The 16,047-nt window shown below is 32.5% G+C and overlaps 1 protein-coding gene across 1 annotated transcript in view; it reads left to right on the top strand.

Annotated features, from left to right (window-relative positions):
• Positions 1–16,047, top strand: part of LOC117117004 — an 89,188-nt gene that overhangs the window by 15,334 nt on the left and 57,807 nt on the right. The window contains exons 3-6 of the mRNA XM_033261174.1: positions 6,841–6,909; positions 8,022–8,108; positions 11,071–11,088; positions 15,105–15,179. Of these exons, the coding sequence (XP_033117065.1) occupies positions 8,057–8,108; positions 11,071–11,088; positions 15,105–15,179 (145 nt within the window). The 5' untranslated portion in view covers positions 6,841–6,909; positions 8,022–8,056. The remainder of the gene's footprint in view (positions 1–6,840; positions 6,910–8,021; positions 8,109–11,070; positions 11,089–15,104; positions 15,180–16,047) is intronic.

The raw sequence follows: 16,047 nt of genomic DNA, 5'->3' as shown, positions 1-16,047 counted from the left end.
GTCAGTATAAAACAACAAAATATTGCATCAGAAATCAGTGCATGGTGTTTCAACCTACTGGGGACATCAGAAATCAGTGCATGGTGTTTCAACCTACTGGGGACCACCCACATGGACTGGGTGAAGAGAGGAAACCTTTTTTTTCCATCCTCATGGTATATATTTTTTTTATTTCACAAACATGCAAATACAAACAATGCAAAGGTTTAAATAAGAATTGCCGATTATAACATTGTGGTAAGAACTAAATTGTTTTATATTAACAAGAAAAAAAAAACTTTGAAAGTACCAATATGGCAAAAAGGCCTGGAAAATAAAAATATTCAGAAATAGTACACATATAAAAAATTCGATAATTATTTATTATTTTAGTTATTATTGCTATCATTCATTATTAATTCAATTATTAAGTTCTTCAATAAAAAAAAAAGAAACATTAGAATAATTACGATATTGCACAAGAAAAAGTACAGAGGATTAAATTCGGACTGCAATAAAATTCAAAAATAGAAAATATCAAAACATGATGATTATTATTTATTATTTTTATTATTATTCCCATCATTCATTTATTACTTCAATTATAAAGTTTGCCATTAAAAAAACAGATACATTCGAATAATTACCATAGGTAAAGCATGGGGTAAAGTACCTAGCCCACAGCCGATACAATCAAAATTTGCAGCAAAGATTACCAAGATTGGAACCTACATGGTGAAGAGACCAACATCAAGACAATTATCACATTGTGGATCCCACCTTACAATGCTATGATCCATTGTTGGGTGGCTTTTGATATGGGTGGCTTTCTTCTCATTTCTGAAGATAAAGGCTATAAAAATGACTCCTGTATGGGTCAAATTGCAGGCCGAAGGTCTGGAAAATTAGCAGTTATGGAATAACTTTGTTATTTGCAGTTCAATATTTATTTTTAGAATTTTCTGAATAATAATAGTATCTGTCACTGTTTAATGGTATTTAATTGGAAAAAATACTTTTTTAACAGCAGCTACATCACATTAATGGTGCATCCACAGTAAAACTGTAAAACTACAAATCATTTAAACTAACAAAATCTAAACATCACAAAAAAAAAAGTGTGATGAACTAACTCAATACATGTTAAACACAATTTGTAAAAAGAAGGTAGTCATTCCCTGAACATGAATAAAGTTAACTAAAGGGAAAATAAAAAGGCAAATTAACATCAGGAAATACTTAATTAAATGTACCACACCTTAATGGTTTATCTACATAAATAAAGCACATAAATCATGATGATGAGCTGCAGATATGCAATAAATAATACATTATATACAGTACTAACTTTATAAAGTTTATGAAAAACAATAGTAGTAGTATCACCACTTGTGCTACCTGTCCTAGAAAACAACCATTAATGCTACTTCACATATCATAGGGAACTTTGTTGTATAAAGTGAATTGTTTGATATCTATCTTTTATTCCTACTTTTTAAATACACTATAAATTGTGTTTAAGTCATTGATTTAAAAAAAATGGTAATTAAAAAGTAACAAAATCGTATGTAAAAAATAAATATTGATTTTCTGCAGCAAGTTCTACCATTGTTATTGATTTCTTGTGGATATACTTTAGTTGTGAATACATAATTACCAAAAAAGTAAGGCAAATCTTGACAAGGAAGTAGACTAAAAAAATACAAGTTACTTTACACACATTCTTTCATGCCTGAATTCCCTTCCAAGGGAATCACAAATATTAGTATAATTATAGCAGTCAGTCCCTTTTGTAAACCATAGCGATATTGAACTTTAAACCTTTAGCATAATAAATGTAGGAAAAATTATAATAAGGGATAGCTTGTAGTTACTGATGCTGCTTACTTGTCTGCATCAGTTATTTTCCTGATGTTTTTTTTTTCAGTTTAATAGGGAGTCTGTTATGAATTGTCATCAGAATGGTATTTAAAATGGTGTAGAGGAGTAGATGTGGTGGTTTTGGTGCTTTCCAGAAATCTCAAAGGTGTTATTTCTGTAGGAACTTGAATTATTTGACAAAAATCTCCATCCCTAGTATACACTATCAGATTTTGGTTTGTCAGATAAATATATATTTTAAAACTAATGTTTAAATTCATTTTAAAACTAATTTGTTTTTAACATAACTTTTGAGTCGGTTGTTCTTGGTTGTGTTTACGTGTTTTTGTGTATACTACTGTACACTTGCCTGTGCAGATACTCTATGCTGTGGAAGTGAAATTCCTATATAAAATGGAATGTGTTTAAGGTTCATGTAGGTTCATTTCATTTGACAAGAAGCACACCAATTAATGCAGATAACCAATAGGAGCTTCTGATTGCACGATGACGGTAGGATGTAGAACGTAATGACGTCACTAAAAGTCATCTGCGCAAGCGAGAACGTTATGGTCACCTCGTCGAGCAGATTCTGGAACGCAATTTGGCCAAATCTACGTATGCTGAGACCGTAGGATGCCAAGTAGGACGGTCACGCATGAGTGATTCCGTTCTAGCGTTGCGTCGTCGCACAAATCGAAAGCTCCCTATTGGCTGATAGCACCCTGTCCTAAAAGAGTAGTTTTGACCTGTTTCTGCAGTACACTCATGCTCATATTTAGGAGCCTATTTTAATTTTTTTTTTATGGTAAATAAATCAAAGCAAGTCATATCCAGTAGACATGGAGAGACATTATGTATTCGTATTAATCATTACATCTCTGAATCAAGCATACATTATGTAAAATTGATAATTTTGTCAACATATAAGATATAAAATGTTATTGTTCGTTTGAATAATGGAACTAGTCTGTAGCTGAAACTAAAGTTAATTTTCTATTCTTTGTCTAAAAACAGATTTATTTTTTTTAGCTACATCAAAAAATTGTTTAATTGCTATAAAAATGAGAGTTCAGAATGTTTTTTATGCCTATCATAAGTACAGAATAAAGTTAAGCACACTTTCACTCAGTATTTGACACAGAAAGACAATTGGTGAAATAATTAATAGAAAATTGTAAACTGTTGGTATTACAGTATAGCATGAGTATAGTTATGCATTCAAACAGTTTGGAACCAAGCACGTTTTTAGTTTATTTTGTTTCTTTGAAACTTATACTGTGTACATATTGTACTATCTCAAAAAGAAGCCCATGGGCTTCTTTTCGAGGCTACTTTTGCAAACTAATGAGGGGTAATTCAATTCGAGCTTAGAGATGATTCGAGATGGACTTCTTCTGGAGATTAAGCCTCTTGGGCTTCTATTCAATGTTGTACGATATTATGTTTTGTAATAATAAGTTCCTATGACACTGTAACTTAAATATAGTCATAATAATACATAATGCTATAAGGTTCTATGCACTTCACAAAAAAATAAAATAGATTAATAAATGTTTGAAAGTCATGACAGTCAGCCTAGCACAACGGAATGTAAATTCTCTAAGGGTCACCATCCATCTTCACTTTAGCGTATTCCCGGATCCCTCCCTAGGTGAATCAAGCAAACTAACAGTTACACATTTGCCTTGCCACAGGCGTACTTAGACTTAAAAATATAGAGGCAAAGATATGGCAACCTAGAGAAAGATGAATTGAAAGCCAGGTTATGTTGTGCTAGGTATAGAAAGTAATGGTCGGTGAGAAAATTAAATAACTTGATTCCGAGTAGGACTGGTGCAAATAAACAGGAGTGCTTTTCAGTTTTTACTTCCTTGTTCTCTTGTTTCATTGTCAGTGCACTTCACTGTTGAGATGAGGGTGTCAGTGACCGTTAATTACAGCCATTATGTTTTCTTATTTTTGCTAGAATAACAGTAAGTAGCATTAAAGGAACTGTCATATCATTACATCTGTATTAGAAACAGTACATATCAGAGGCAAATGGGTGGGGGAGGGTCACAGGGGATCACAGGCTTAGCTAGTGAGCCATCCGGCCAACTTTCACCGTGACAGCTTTGGCTGATCATTTCGGCCTAGCCTAATTGGACCTGGTCTATTCTTTATATTCTTCAAATCTATCGAATGTTACATAAAGCTAAATCATATTTACATTTGATAAAAATAATCTTTGTTGATTGAATGTATGTTGTTTTCATACCAATATTCGGTGGGGATTCCCAAAAATGTAAGGCTTAACCATTGCCTACCCGGTCGAAAGTTCACGTACAACATGCGTCGTGTTACAAAAACATTTATACCCCACTGGAAAATGGACGGTTCTGAGTCGCCCACAATGCATGCACTTGGCTCTGCAAATACAATACTTGAGATTCGGTTCCCCTACACAATATTATGTTGGTGTTCATAACTCACTGGTTATACTTACATTAATTCATGAAATACCGTAAAGAAGATTTGTTGTTAAATTTTTAAGTCAACAAAATACAGTAGGTCTAGGCCTATCTCTCGATTAGAGTAGAATTTACACTAGACTAAGGCGAGAGATGAAGATGCATCTGCATAGCCTAGAAACATGTGAGTAACAATAGCTCTGCGCAATCTAGGTGTATGTCTATAACTGAAATATCTTTGAGAAAGCTAGCTGAACACTATTCCTTTGAAGACAGAATTCCAACATTTAAACACCTTTAAATTCCCTCTAAAGAACATAATTTTCAATTTTTTTCTTTATGCTTGGGAAGAGGCTTTGTCAAGTGAGCATGTCTCGCATAACGGCTCAGGGCCACACCTACTGGCTTCCATTTTGGACGGCCTACTTCGTTTTCCTGGCTAAACCCCTGCAGGGAATAGGGAGAAAAAGAAAAGAGAGAAGAAAAGAAATGAGAACGAGTGGAGCACGGAACTCCAAAACAGCTAATAATATTTTATTTGACTGACCATGTAGAGGTACCAGTGTCTATGGTCAAGCAGTTCTGAACAAAATTCTCAAACACCACAATTCGCTTGGCCCTTACCCAGAATTTTCTCTGGATCCGCCCCTGCATATTATTAATTAATTGAGCATGACAGAATATTGTTGATTCTGTTTAATAGGGCAATATCATTGGTATAATATTTATTTACCATTATTATGTAATTTCAAGTTGTGAGGGTGCTGTTGAAAATATTAGCTTAAGGAACTGTCATTTTCTGAAGAAAAAAAGTGCCTGGTGAGCAGTGATGGTTCACACAGGGGCTAAAGGCAGTCCTTGAGGAACCAATGCCACAACATCCTACTATTTACCTATTTATACCAATGGTTCCAACCCTCCCGACTCGATCAGGAGTCTCGAATTCACACGCTATCTCCCGAATTTGTTCGTTTCCTGAATTTCAAAAACTAGGACTAGGTAGGCCTAGGTATGTTGTACTTACAGTACAACCACAAAATTTTAACGTGCAGCCGTTAAAAAGAACATGAGATTCGCATGGAATATAGATGAAATTAATTATTAGGCCACATGAATAAAAAACCATAGGTATCTTATAAATTACGTTTATGACTCGACTCCTCGAAAGATATAATGCTATCAGAACATTTCGACGTTGAGGGTGCTTTTCACTAATTGATGGGAATAGGGGCGCCCTTCACCTACAAATTCTCCCATTTGTTAGGTCTAGGGGTTGGAACGTCTGTTATACTCCTGGAAAATAAGCAACAACCTACCCTAAGTTGCCCAAGGGTGCAAGTAAAATGCACAAGGGATTTGAAAAACTGACCTCAAGTCAACTGATCTCAAGTCAACTGACATCTCAAGTCTGAACTTCAACCCTTGTGCCAATTGCTCTCCAACACCAAAATTAAATGTACAATAAATTGTATATTTTTTAGTATTCATGACGATTTGAATAAAATAGAAGATAAATTTGTTAAACTTCTTTTCATGAGTTCAAGGCTTTTGTTGCTATTCTAATAACTAAAGTGTTATGAATTTCTCATGTTGTGGGAGTAAGTGTGAAATAATGAGTTGTTGGAGATTAGTGTCCCTTAGCAGAAGTCTACTGCTACAATATGTGTAATGTATTTTAAATTTACAATAGATTATGTTCACGCACAATTCTATTGTTACATCTTCAGTGTCTGTGTGAACTCATGTTTAACGTGAAACAAGTCCCATTGATTATATTGATTTTCCATTGTCGTTAATTGTAAATTAAATAATAGCTATCTATAACCAAATGTTTTGTATGTCACCAATGTTTTTAACAGTATAATTATAATTAAGTGTTGGAAGTTTACAATTTATTGGATTATTAAATAAAAACTCTGATAGAATGAATTGGATGGAATTCAGTGTAAACACCAAGGATAACCCACAAAAGTGGGGTCCAGGTTGTGATTGGGTCCTTCTGGTTGTGATTGAGCAGTACACCTGGCCCGAGATTTATCAATCTCAGCTCAGCAAATGTCTTAAGTCAAAAAAGATGTCCGTAAGCTGATTTATTAAACCATCTTAGCAAAATCTTCACTTAAAAGTCATTTTAGATGGCGCTTCCGTACAATTGACTTCATAATTTTAAGCAATTTTTAAGCTAAACGGTATTGATAAATTTGACTTAAGCAAAAAAATGGACTTAAGAATGAATTTAAGCTGATTTTTAGTTTGATAAATCTGACCCCAGGAGTGTATTCTCTAACATGCACCTAGTAATATTGCACACAGAACCAACTGTGTAAATGACTCATCCGAAAGACAGTGTGCTGTTAAAACTTGCATTTGAGCCCTCCACAAAAGAACAGCAATTAGAATTCAACTGGAGAGCCAAGAGATCTCCATGGTTCAGTACACACACAGTGGCCAGCACAAGTTTAGCTCGCTAAGCTGCTTTAAATCTATGTGATTGGTTTAATAGTTTTCCATTAATGTTTTTTGGTTTTTTTTTTCATTTTCTTTGCAGATAGTTTGCTGTAAGGAGAGGTGCGAAATTTTACAACTGTACTGTATAAAAAGGAATATCTGGTAACAGGTAATATCATGAAATTTAAGGTTGATGATGATGATAATTATAATCAAGATAATGATTATTATTTATTTAAAATTCAGGATTTTCATTTTATCATGGTTTCCATAATCTATGATACTAAAATACTTTATGATTATGAAGATAAATGAAAAATATTTTATTCAAGTACATTTTCATCTTTTTTATAGGTAAAATTAAATAAATGAAAATAAATATATAATTAATAAATTTGTAAAATAAATTATAATTGCATTCTGGAATGTTAATTTAAATATTTCCATGAAAGCTTCTTTTGTACAATTTTATCTGAATATCATGGAATTAAGTAAATTGTCTAGTGTTTGATAAATAATTGGAATTGAATTACTTTGACTACAATGTCAAGTAGAAGACAACTAATAAAAAATATAGTTACATACTTCACTAATGAAAAATGTCTGCAATCTGCTGGATAACATATTTAAGGCCAAATAAAAAAAATTACTAGTTTCTTGTCCATTCGCGCATTCATTTTCTCAGCCTCACCAACTTGTTTTTTTCCCCCTTTTATTTCCTTTATTTTAACAATGTATGAAAATCACATCAGTAAAGTTCCTTTCTCGATCGTTCGTGGTTTCAGATACATATGGTATGAATCATGTCTAGTGCTTCTTTTATTTGTTTTCAATGTTTTTACTTGGTCAAAGTGAGATAGTAGCTGTTTCCCATCGACCATCTTGGATTTGCCATCTTGGAGTAAAAGAAAAAGGAAAAGTGCCCTCATTCCCCTTTTTTCTAAGTATTAGGACAAGGAACTACTTTTTTTCTTTACTTGGCCTAAACTCAAGAAGTATGTGCAATTGATATTGTACGTTTTTACTAGTCTGCTCTAAATGAACCAGTTTCAAATTGTCGTCTCCATCTGTAGCAATATTCCGTGCATTGTTATAAATATGTCTGGACATTTTAATGAACAGGAGAAAGAACGAGAAAGCTAAACCGAGTGAAACATATATTGGCATTTATGTCACCATGACAAAGAAAAGACAAATGTATGTAAATCAATCATTGAAAAGACGGCAACTAATAGCCTCAATTGCTTTATGACTCCTTCTCTATTTATTTTGTTTTTATAGATTTAATTTCGAAGTCAAATACACTGCGGAGAATAATGGAGACGCATTGGCTGTTGGCTATGCTCCTACTTCTTACAGGAGGAGTCGGTATGTATTGGACAAAACAATTACTGAATATGAGTATGACAACTCCAAAAAATGACAGACGTGAGGCCATAATTGATTCTACGTTTCGTTCTTTATTTGAACATTGTCAAAAATGAAAACAATTTCTGTAATATAAAGAGAATATGACGTTCTAAAATAAATAGTAAAAATAGAGAAAAAAATAGTAATATACCATTTTATTGAATATTAAGTGAACTACAAAATTGTGTTCACAAATATATATAGTACAGTAAAATGATCATGTTGTATAATATACAATATTACAAAAAATAGATTGATAACAACTGTAACTGTATAAGGTTTGGTTCAGGGGTATACCCTCATTGACTAGTCAGTAAACTTACCATTCAGAAGATGAACTTTGGATATTATATTTTATTAATCATTTTCATTTATTAAATCCACTTGTGATTGCTGAGATAATATTATTGATTGAAACTTGAGATAAAAAGATCAAAGTAAATGGAAAGGCGGGCTGTTGTAGGTCAGCGTACCACCGACATACAAAGATTGTTAAAATTCTAATATCTCTTCACGTGCTGCAAACTACAGTAAACTATACAGTATTGACTTACACTTAATAGCGCTATAATAATTGAACAGGTAATAAAGTTTCGCTTGTAGAAATATACAGTACCCTTTAATGATAGCAATTTAATTACCTTTATAAAATAATTAATTGCAAAATGTGGTTTGTTTTAATTATGTTCTTTATTTGACACTTTGTAATTATGGATTAAATTTAAATACTAATTCACATTTCTTTAAGGCCTGAATTATAGTCCTATGGGTAAATATTAGGTTGATGATAATATTATTGATTCTGTATATAGTGCTTACTGCTCTGGGCACTTTTTGACAATCTTAGACATTAGGACAGTCAATGAGGTAACACACACAGAGGTGGCGTTACATAATTTTGCAGCTAGTGCATTAGCATTCAAACTTACCATGCACCCATTGGTTAGAGAGATAGAGAGAGGGGGGAGACAACATGGGGAAAGTGTTTGCCTAATAGTACAAACAAGTGACCATAGTCAGGCTTAGATTTCCAGGGGTCAGCTGCACTGGGCCCTAACATTAACGAAAGAAATATGCATGTCAAAGATTGAAACATTCAAATTAAATTTTGAGAGTGTCATTTCCAGTCAACTAGTAGTGCTAGCACATTTATTAAATGCTGTAAATCAGCCACAACCTTAATGTGGTCAGGACCCTCCATTAATAAGTCCCTTTCTTAGCTTCCTCTATTGTAAATTTTTTGGAGGCAGTGGACATTTTGTTTTGTTAAAAAGTTTGACATCAATAATAATACACACATTCGAAATTAAATTTTATAATACATTCTTTAAGTCTTGAAAATTTACTAAAATATACATTATTGTCATTTTTTGAAAATAGAAGGAAAATATTAACAAGGAATGCTTCAAAAACAAAGGGACATTCTGATAAAAACATAAACAACAAGGTTTTTGTTATTTTTTTAAGACTTTTTCTAGGACCTTTTACAAAGTGTCTACAATATGCAAGTTAGCAAGCCATGTAATTTTAGATGTGGATTTAATTGCTGAATTGTAATATATATCATACATTAAAAGAATGTACTGTATATATACAGTACAAGTTATGAGTTATATATACATGTAGGTAATCTATAGGGCTTAATTACTAAGTTTGTCATTCATCATCAACAAATAATTGATCCTGTGGGTTCAACTCGAGGTCATCAACAGATGTACGATAAATGTAATGATTTGAATACAATTTCTATATTTTATTATAATCCCCTCTTATCAACTGCAAGTGTAATGCTGGCTGGTGCATTGCTGTAATGATTAAAATACCATTGAAATTGTTAATTTTATATTACTGTATTCCAAATGGATAGGATAAGCACTGCAAAATGTTTTTATTAAACATAAGTTTAAGTTATTGGCCGTATTTGACACATCGTTCTTTGTTAAAACACGCCCGCCTACGCAGTGGTAAAATCCTACTTAACGAAGACGACCAGTCGAATAGAAAACTGATTGTGGCAGTATGGGTTTTTCGTAAAAAAATGGTTTCATTCAGTTTTTGAATTCTGTTAGCCTACAATTATTTTTTGACTTCAATGTGACTAAATATTGTAATTTTTATTTTCTGAAATTTAATCTAAATGATATTGTTGCTAAACTGACCAATTGGCCATATTTTTTTTTGGTCACGTGCATAACTTAACGCTGATTAACGCATTCTGGTTACGTTAATTTTCGTTTTCAATGAACCAGTCAAATGAAAGTAATACTCAACGAAAAATCATGCTCAACGAAATGAACCAGTCAAATACGCCTATTGTCCAGACTATCAAATTTTATGTGACATATAACATATCTAAATATGACATCACATTATAGCCATATATAGGCACATTATGACCATATATAGGCACATCATGACTATTTATAGGCATACAACAGTTTTTTGTCCGAGAAAATGTAATAATCAAGACAGAGCTTAAGATAATGCTTTTAAGTTTTAATCAATGGAGAAAAAGCATTATGCTGTTTATTCAGAAGAGACTAATCCAAGGGTACAAACATTAGATATTTGTGTGGTTTGTTTTTTTCCTACACATTACACATTAATTACGTGGCGCAAGTAATTGTTGTAAGTTTAATCTTAAATTGCAGTTCAAATCAGATGGATTTTAATTTTTGGTTTCAATTTATATTTTGTATTTGTACTTCAATGCCTAGGCCTAATGTTATAGTTCTGATATGCACTTAGTTATAAATATTAATAATTATTATTATATACTATTTAATATATTTCTGTAATAATAGATTCATGCTTTTCAGAATTATAAAGTCATTCTTATAATACTAAATAATCATGAAGTTAAAAAGCATCTTAACCTGTTGCAAAATATTGACACTATCAAACTATTTTTTCTTTATAGATCATGCTGCAACGCAAGGTCAGTAAAATATAGCATCTTTGTAAAAAATTAACATAGTAGAATATCATATTGCACATTATTCTATGGGGTGGTTGCACATTTTGTATTAGTTTTTTAACATTGGCAATTCTTCTTCATAATTGTCTTTCATAATCTGTTCTATTTCTGCACTTTTAACGTTGTATTTCTCACATTTTCTAAATGTAGTAGAAGTCTAAAGTCTATGTAGTATATAGCTTATACTGTTGATTAACAACTTGTTATAGTTTTGTGGAACTGTTAAAAATGTTTGTAGATTTTAAAGATGTACTATCAGTCATGAGGTAAAAAGATGTGTATATTCAAAGCAAGTTATTAACTTCAAATTAAAAATTTTGAATTTTTCGGACAGTTAATACCTTTCCGGTATTCCTTTACATAGATCCTTATTGGCTGGTAATCAATTTTAGGATTTTTGTAGTAAAATGTCTGTAAATTGGTAAAAACAACTTTTTATTATCTGTTTCTTGTTGGAAACTAAAAATGTAATACTTTTAAAATGAGCTGTTCAAAATTTTATTTTAAATTTTTGAGGTATTTTCCTGTTTAAGCAGCTAGCTCAGTCAGTGGTAGCCACTATGTGTGTGCTGAACTGTGGTGATCTCTTGGCCCTCAGTTCAATTACTATCACTGCTGGACCCTTGTGTTTCAAAAGCGCACCATCTTTCAGATGAGATGTTTAAGCTGTTGGTCCTGTTTGCAAAATGACTGATGTACACCTTAAAGAATGCAGTACACTTTTCGGAAAAGAGTAGAGGATTGTCTCCCGGTGTTCTGCCCAATTCACCACAAGGAGGACCCCACTGAAAATAGGTCTTTCTTGGATTATCCTTGGCGTGATTCACACCAAACCAATCCAATCCATTCTTGACTGATAGTTCATTTTTAAGTGTTCATATTTTTCCTGTGATACATTTTGATACAATATTGATTGATTAGAGAGATTTTGCATTAAAACTTAAAAAGTTAGCAAGCAAAGTACTTTCATCATTCTCAACATTTGTGGTATCATTTGAGGCATGTTGTGGCAAAATGGCTAAGTTGTAGCAAAAATTTGGTTATTGGTATTTTCAGATACCTGAGTATGTAATCTTTAATATGAGGGGTCATTCAATGAAATTGGACATTTCAAGTCTAAGTTATTGGAAAGTGAAAGTACAGCACTCTTCGAGTCAAGATAAACATGCTTTTGAGTAATTGCCTTCCAAAGTTATTTGTGCATACATTGTTTAATAGAATTAACTATCTAAATAACATTAAATAAACGATTGGTTGACCAATTCAAAACTAATGCTTGGGGACATGATTAATAAGACATTAAATTGTTGATTTATAGTGAAAAAAAATTTGGATTTTTAGGCAATTTTTTGAGCTCCCATTAGCTCATTTACACAATACTGGCATGCGCAGACAACTTAACCATTTCACCACAACATGCCTCATTTGTAAGCTCTTTAGCAATATGGGCTTCTAATTATGTCTTAGAGGCCAGCTCAGATATTGTAGTACAATGCAGCTCGGACGCAGTCTAAGGTCTCAGGTCATCATGATCTATTCACAGTGTCATGATGATTCATTTCACTTGCATTTAACCCACTTTAAATCATTTTGGTGTGCATTGTACGATGTGGTCTGAGTTGGCTTTAAGTCAGTACATATTAGAGCTTTGTAAAATTAATAGTTTAGATTCTTTCTAGTAGTTTTGTTGGTGTTACTACTATTGGATTGACTAAATAAAATTTTAAAAAAAATGATGCAGAATGCACCCGTCCATGCTGCGCTAGCTTGCGCTGCTCTTTCCAATACTGCACTTGACTGTGCCGTGATAGCCCACAGTGTGATTGCCCATACTACCCTTGGCCATGCTGCGTTAGTCCAATCTGCAATTGCAAGGTCAGTGTTTGCTCATCTACTGTAAGCTGCACTGGTCCATGCTTTCAACGTTTTCAAAAACTATTTGAATGCAAAACCTCTCTACTGCCAAAGACAAGGCTTTTCATTTCAACATTTGCACTATTTTAATTTAATTGTTATATGTTGCACAATATTTGTATTAGATACAATTACAGTTGTAGTTACTGCTGTTGGTACTACTATAGAAGGTAAGCAAATTAAAACTGCTTATGGTGGTTCTGTACAGTACTATACTGTAGAAGATTCACAGACCTGCCAACTCACCCAATATTTAAACAAATCTCCAGTTCTCCCGATCGAATGTAATTTTCACCCGATTTTAGAGGCCACCCCGCTCCCCAAAAATACTCCGATTTATGCATAATTTGATTGATTTGATCGTTATTATTCAATGTATTCGCCGCCTGCTCGCTTTGCGGTGCAATAAACAAGCGGCCATTTTCAATTCGAATGTCGCCCATTAACGGCCAATGATTTGTAGTGATGTGAGCTTTTTGGTATCTTGCATCCTCTTTTGGTTAATTCCGGAACCTCCAGATTTTTTGGTAAATCTGCAGATTTTTTTAAATTCTTAAAAAAATCTCCAGATTTTCATGACCCAATGGTTGGCAGGTCTGGATTCACTGCCTTGTTGCCTTTTTGGTATTCTGTTATTCTTTATATTTCATAGTTTACTTTTTATGTACACACCTTTTTAATGCACCACACTGCTCTTGTTAATGATAATTAATTTTAACAATATATGTTAAAAAACTAGCATGTATCTATGTAATAAATGAATGTATCCAAATTTTAAGGTAAGTTGAAGTAATAATACAGTATAATGTATGTATATTTACTTGTACAGTATAATAATATTGATTTTGTTTCAGGCTTTGTATTAAGAAGCTGTAGAAAAGTTTACAGTATATATTTGTCTTTCTCTTGATTAGAGTTCATGAATATTGTACATTTTATTCACAAGAAAAAACATTGTTCTATAATTACCTTGATCAGGTTTCATAATAAATGTCTGTTGAGTGTCCTATTTAGTAAAACCTGTAATTAAGCTGAAGTCACCTATGGATTGAACTACATTTGACCTAGATAAACTAATTTGTGACTTCATTAATCACTAGTGGCCTGTGAATGACCTGTCAGTTGACCTTATAAGCATAATGTTTTTCAAAGTATAAGTTTTTCAAGTGATATCGCATAGTATGATATACCTACAGTTTCAATTATTGTCATTAATGACCTAACTTGTTCTCATAATTAACCCTCATTGACCTCATCATTCTTTATTATATCATTTTTACCTTATTGTTGACCTACAAGTAGACCACTTTCAACTCTTCTATAATTATAAGGTTACTTATACACTAAGTACATTGCATAGTCACAAACCACGCCCATACGCAATTCAGCACAATGTTATTCTCCTACATTTGCATTCAATGACAAAATTTATTATTGACACATGTTAATAATGTACAGTATAAACTTTGGTAATATTAACATTAATCATTTTCTATGTTTGTTTGCCCTTGAGCCAACGTCTATGTCTCTGCCTTCTTCCCATATTTGTCATTATTCCTAACATTTCTTATGTAATTTGTTTTCTGTTGTTTTTTGTCTAAGTTTACTCTTTATTTTTGCCTAAGGCTTTACTTCTGATGTATTTAGTAGCAGTAGCACACTTCATACAACTGATTCTCCACTAATAACAGGTGATGGTGGTAAGCACGTAATAAAAAAAACTAATAGTAAACCAGAATCACACCACATCATCTATAGCCCACAGGAATTCACAAATTATCTATCTCATTGACTAAACTCTTGTCTCCAACTACATTCCCTTTATTCCTGAATTGATACCCTCTATACGACAGACTGAACATTCTGTGGGTTTCCTGTGTACCGCGGACTAAAACTTCTTTATCTTCAACTACTGTACATTTCACTAATCATCAATGTATATTTTACATTTTACCCGGATTCCGTGTCTGATTCCTCTTTGCAATTATGTTTGTTCTTAATATGTCTTTTTTATTTGTTTTCTTCAGTTGTTTTTGTAAAAGTTTTCTTTGTTTTTGTATAAGGCTTTACTTCTGATGCATTAGAAAGCAGTAGCACACTTGTTACAACTGATTCTCCACCAACAACAGGTGATGGTGGTAAGCACCTATTGCAACAAAATTTAAAAGAGCACATCTTTTGAAGCCCACAAAAATCACAACATCTATTTACTTTTTTCCTTTTTCCGCATTACTAAATAAACCCTTGCATCTCAACTACATTTGCACTATTCCTGAAAATGTTGTTATCCAGTTACGATACTTTAATTAACACACATGACAATAAATTCACATCAATTTCATTATTTGTATACACAAAGACATTTTACATGAAACTTGCTAAAAGCAAAACAATATAAATAAATAATTTTTTGTTTTCTATGTGTTTTACACTTTGGCCTGATTCCATGTCTGACTCTTCCTCCTTGTATGTACGGTTGTTCTTAATATGTCTTATTTTCTTTGTTTTCTTCAGTTGTTTTTGTAAAAGTTTTCTTTGTTTTTGTATAAGGCTTTACTTCTGATGCATTAGAAAGCAGTAGCACACTTCATACAACTGATTCTCCACTAACAACAGGTGATGGTGGTAAGCACATAATAAAAATAAAACTAGTAGGAAACCAGAATCACACCACATCATCTATGACCCACAAGAATTCACAACTATTTACAGTACTCTGACGTAAATAAAGCTGTGAAGATTAATTGATGAATGAAGTATTTACACATTGAGAATTGAATTACATTAAAAGCAAAACACAATTGCTATATTAAGAACATTTTTTAAATAAGCATATTGAGAATATTTAATATAAAAGTAGAATTGTATAAAAACATAAATACATTCATTCAATTCATCAAAGTGTTCTTACCCTTTATACTTCTGACTAAATATTCCATATCTCAATTTCTGCTATTTATTTCTCCACTAACAACAGGTGATGGTGGTAAGCACATAATAAAAATA

The sequence above is a fragment of the Anneissia japonica genome, unplaced genomic scaffold, assembly GCF_011630105.1.
Source record: "Anneissia japonica isolate Jap-2015-1 unplaced genomic scaffold, ASM1163010v1 scaffold287720_len810639_cov167, whole genome shotgun sequence".
Lineage (NCBI taxonomy): Eukaryota > Metazoa > Echinodermata > Crinoidea > Comatulida > Comatulidae > Anneissia > Anneissia japonica.
This window is presented reverse-complemented; position numbering and strand designations above follow the sequence as displayed.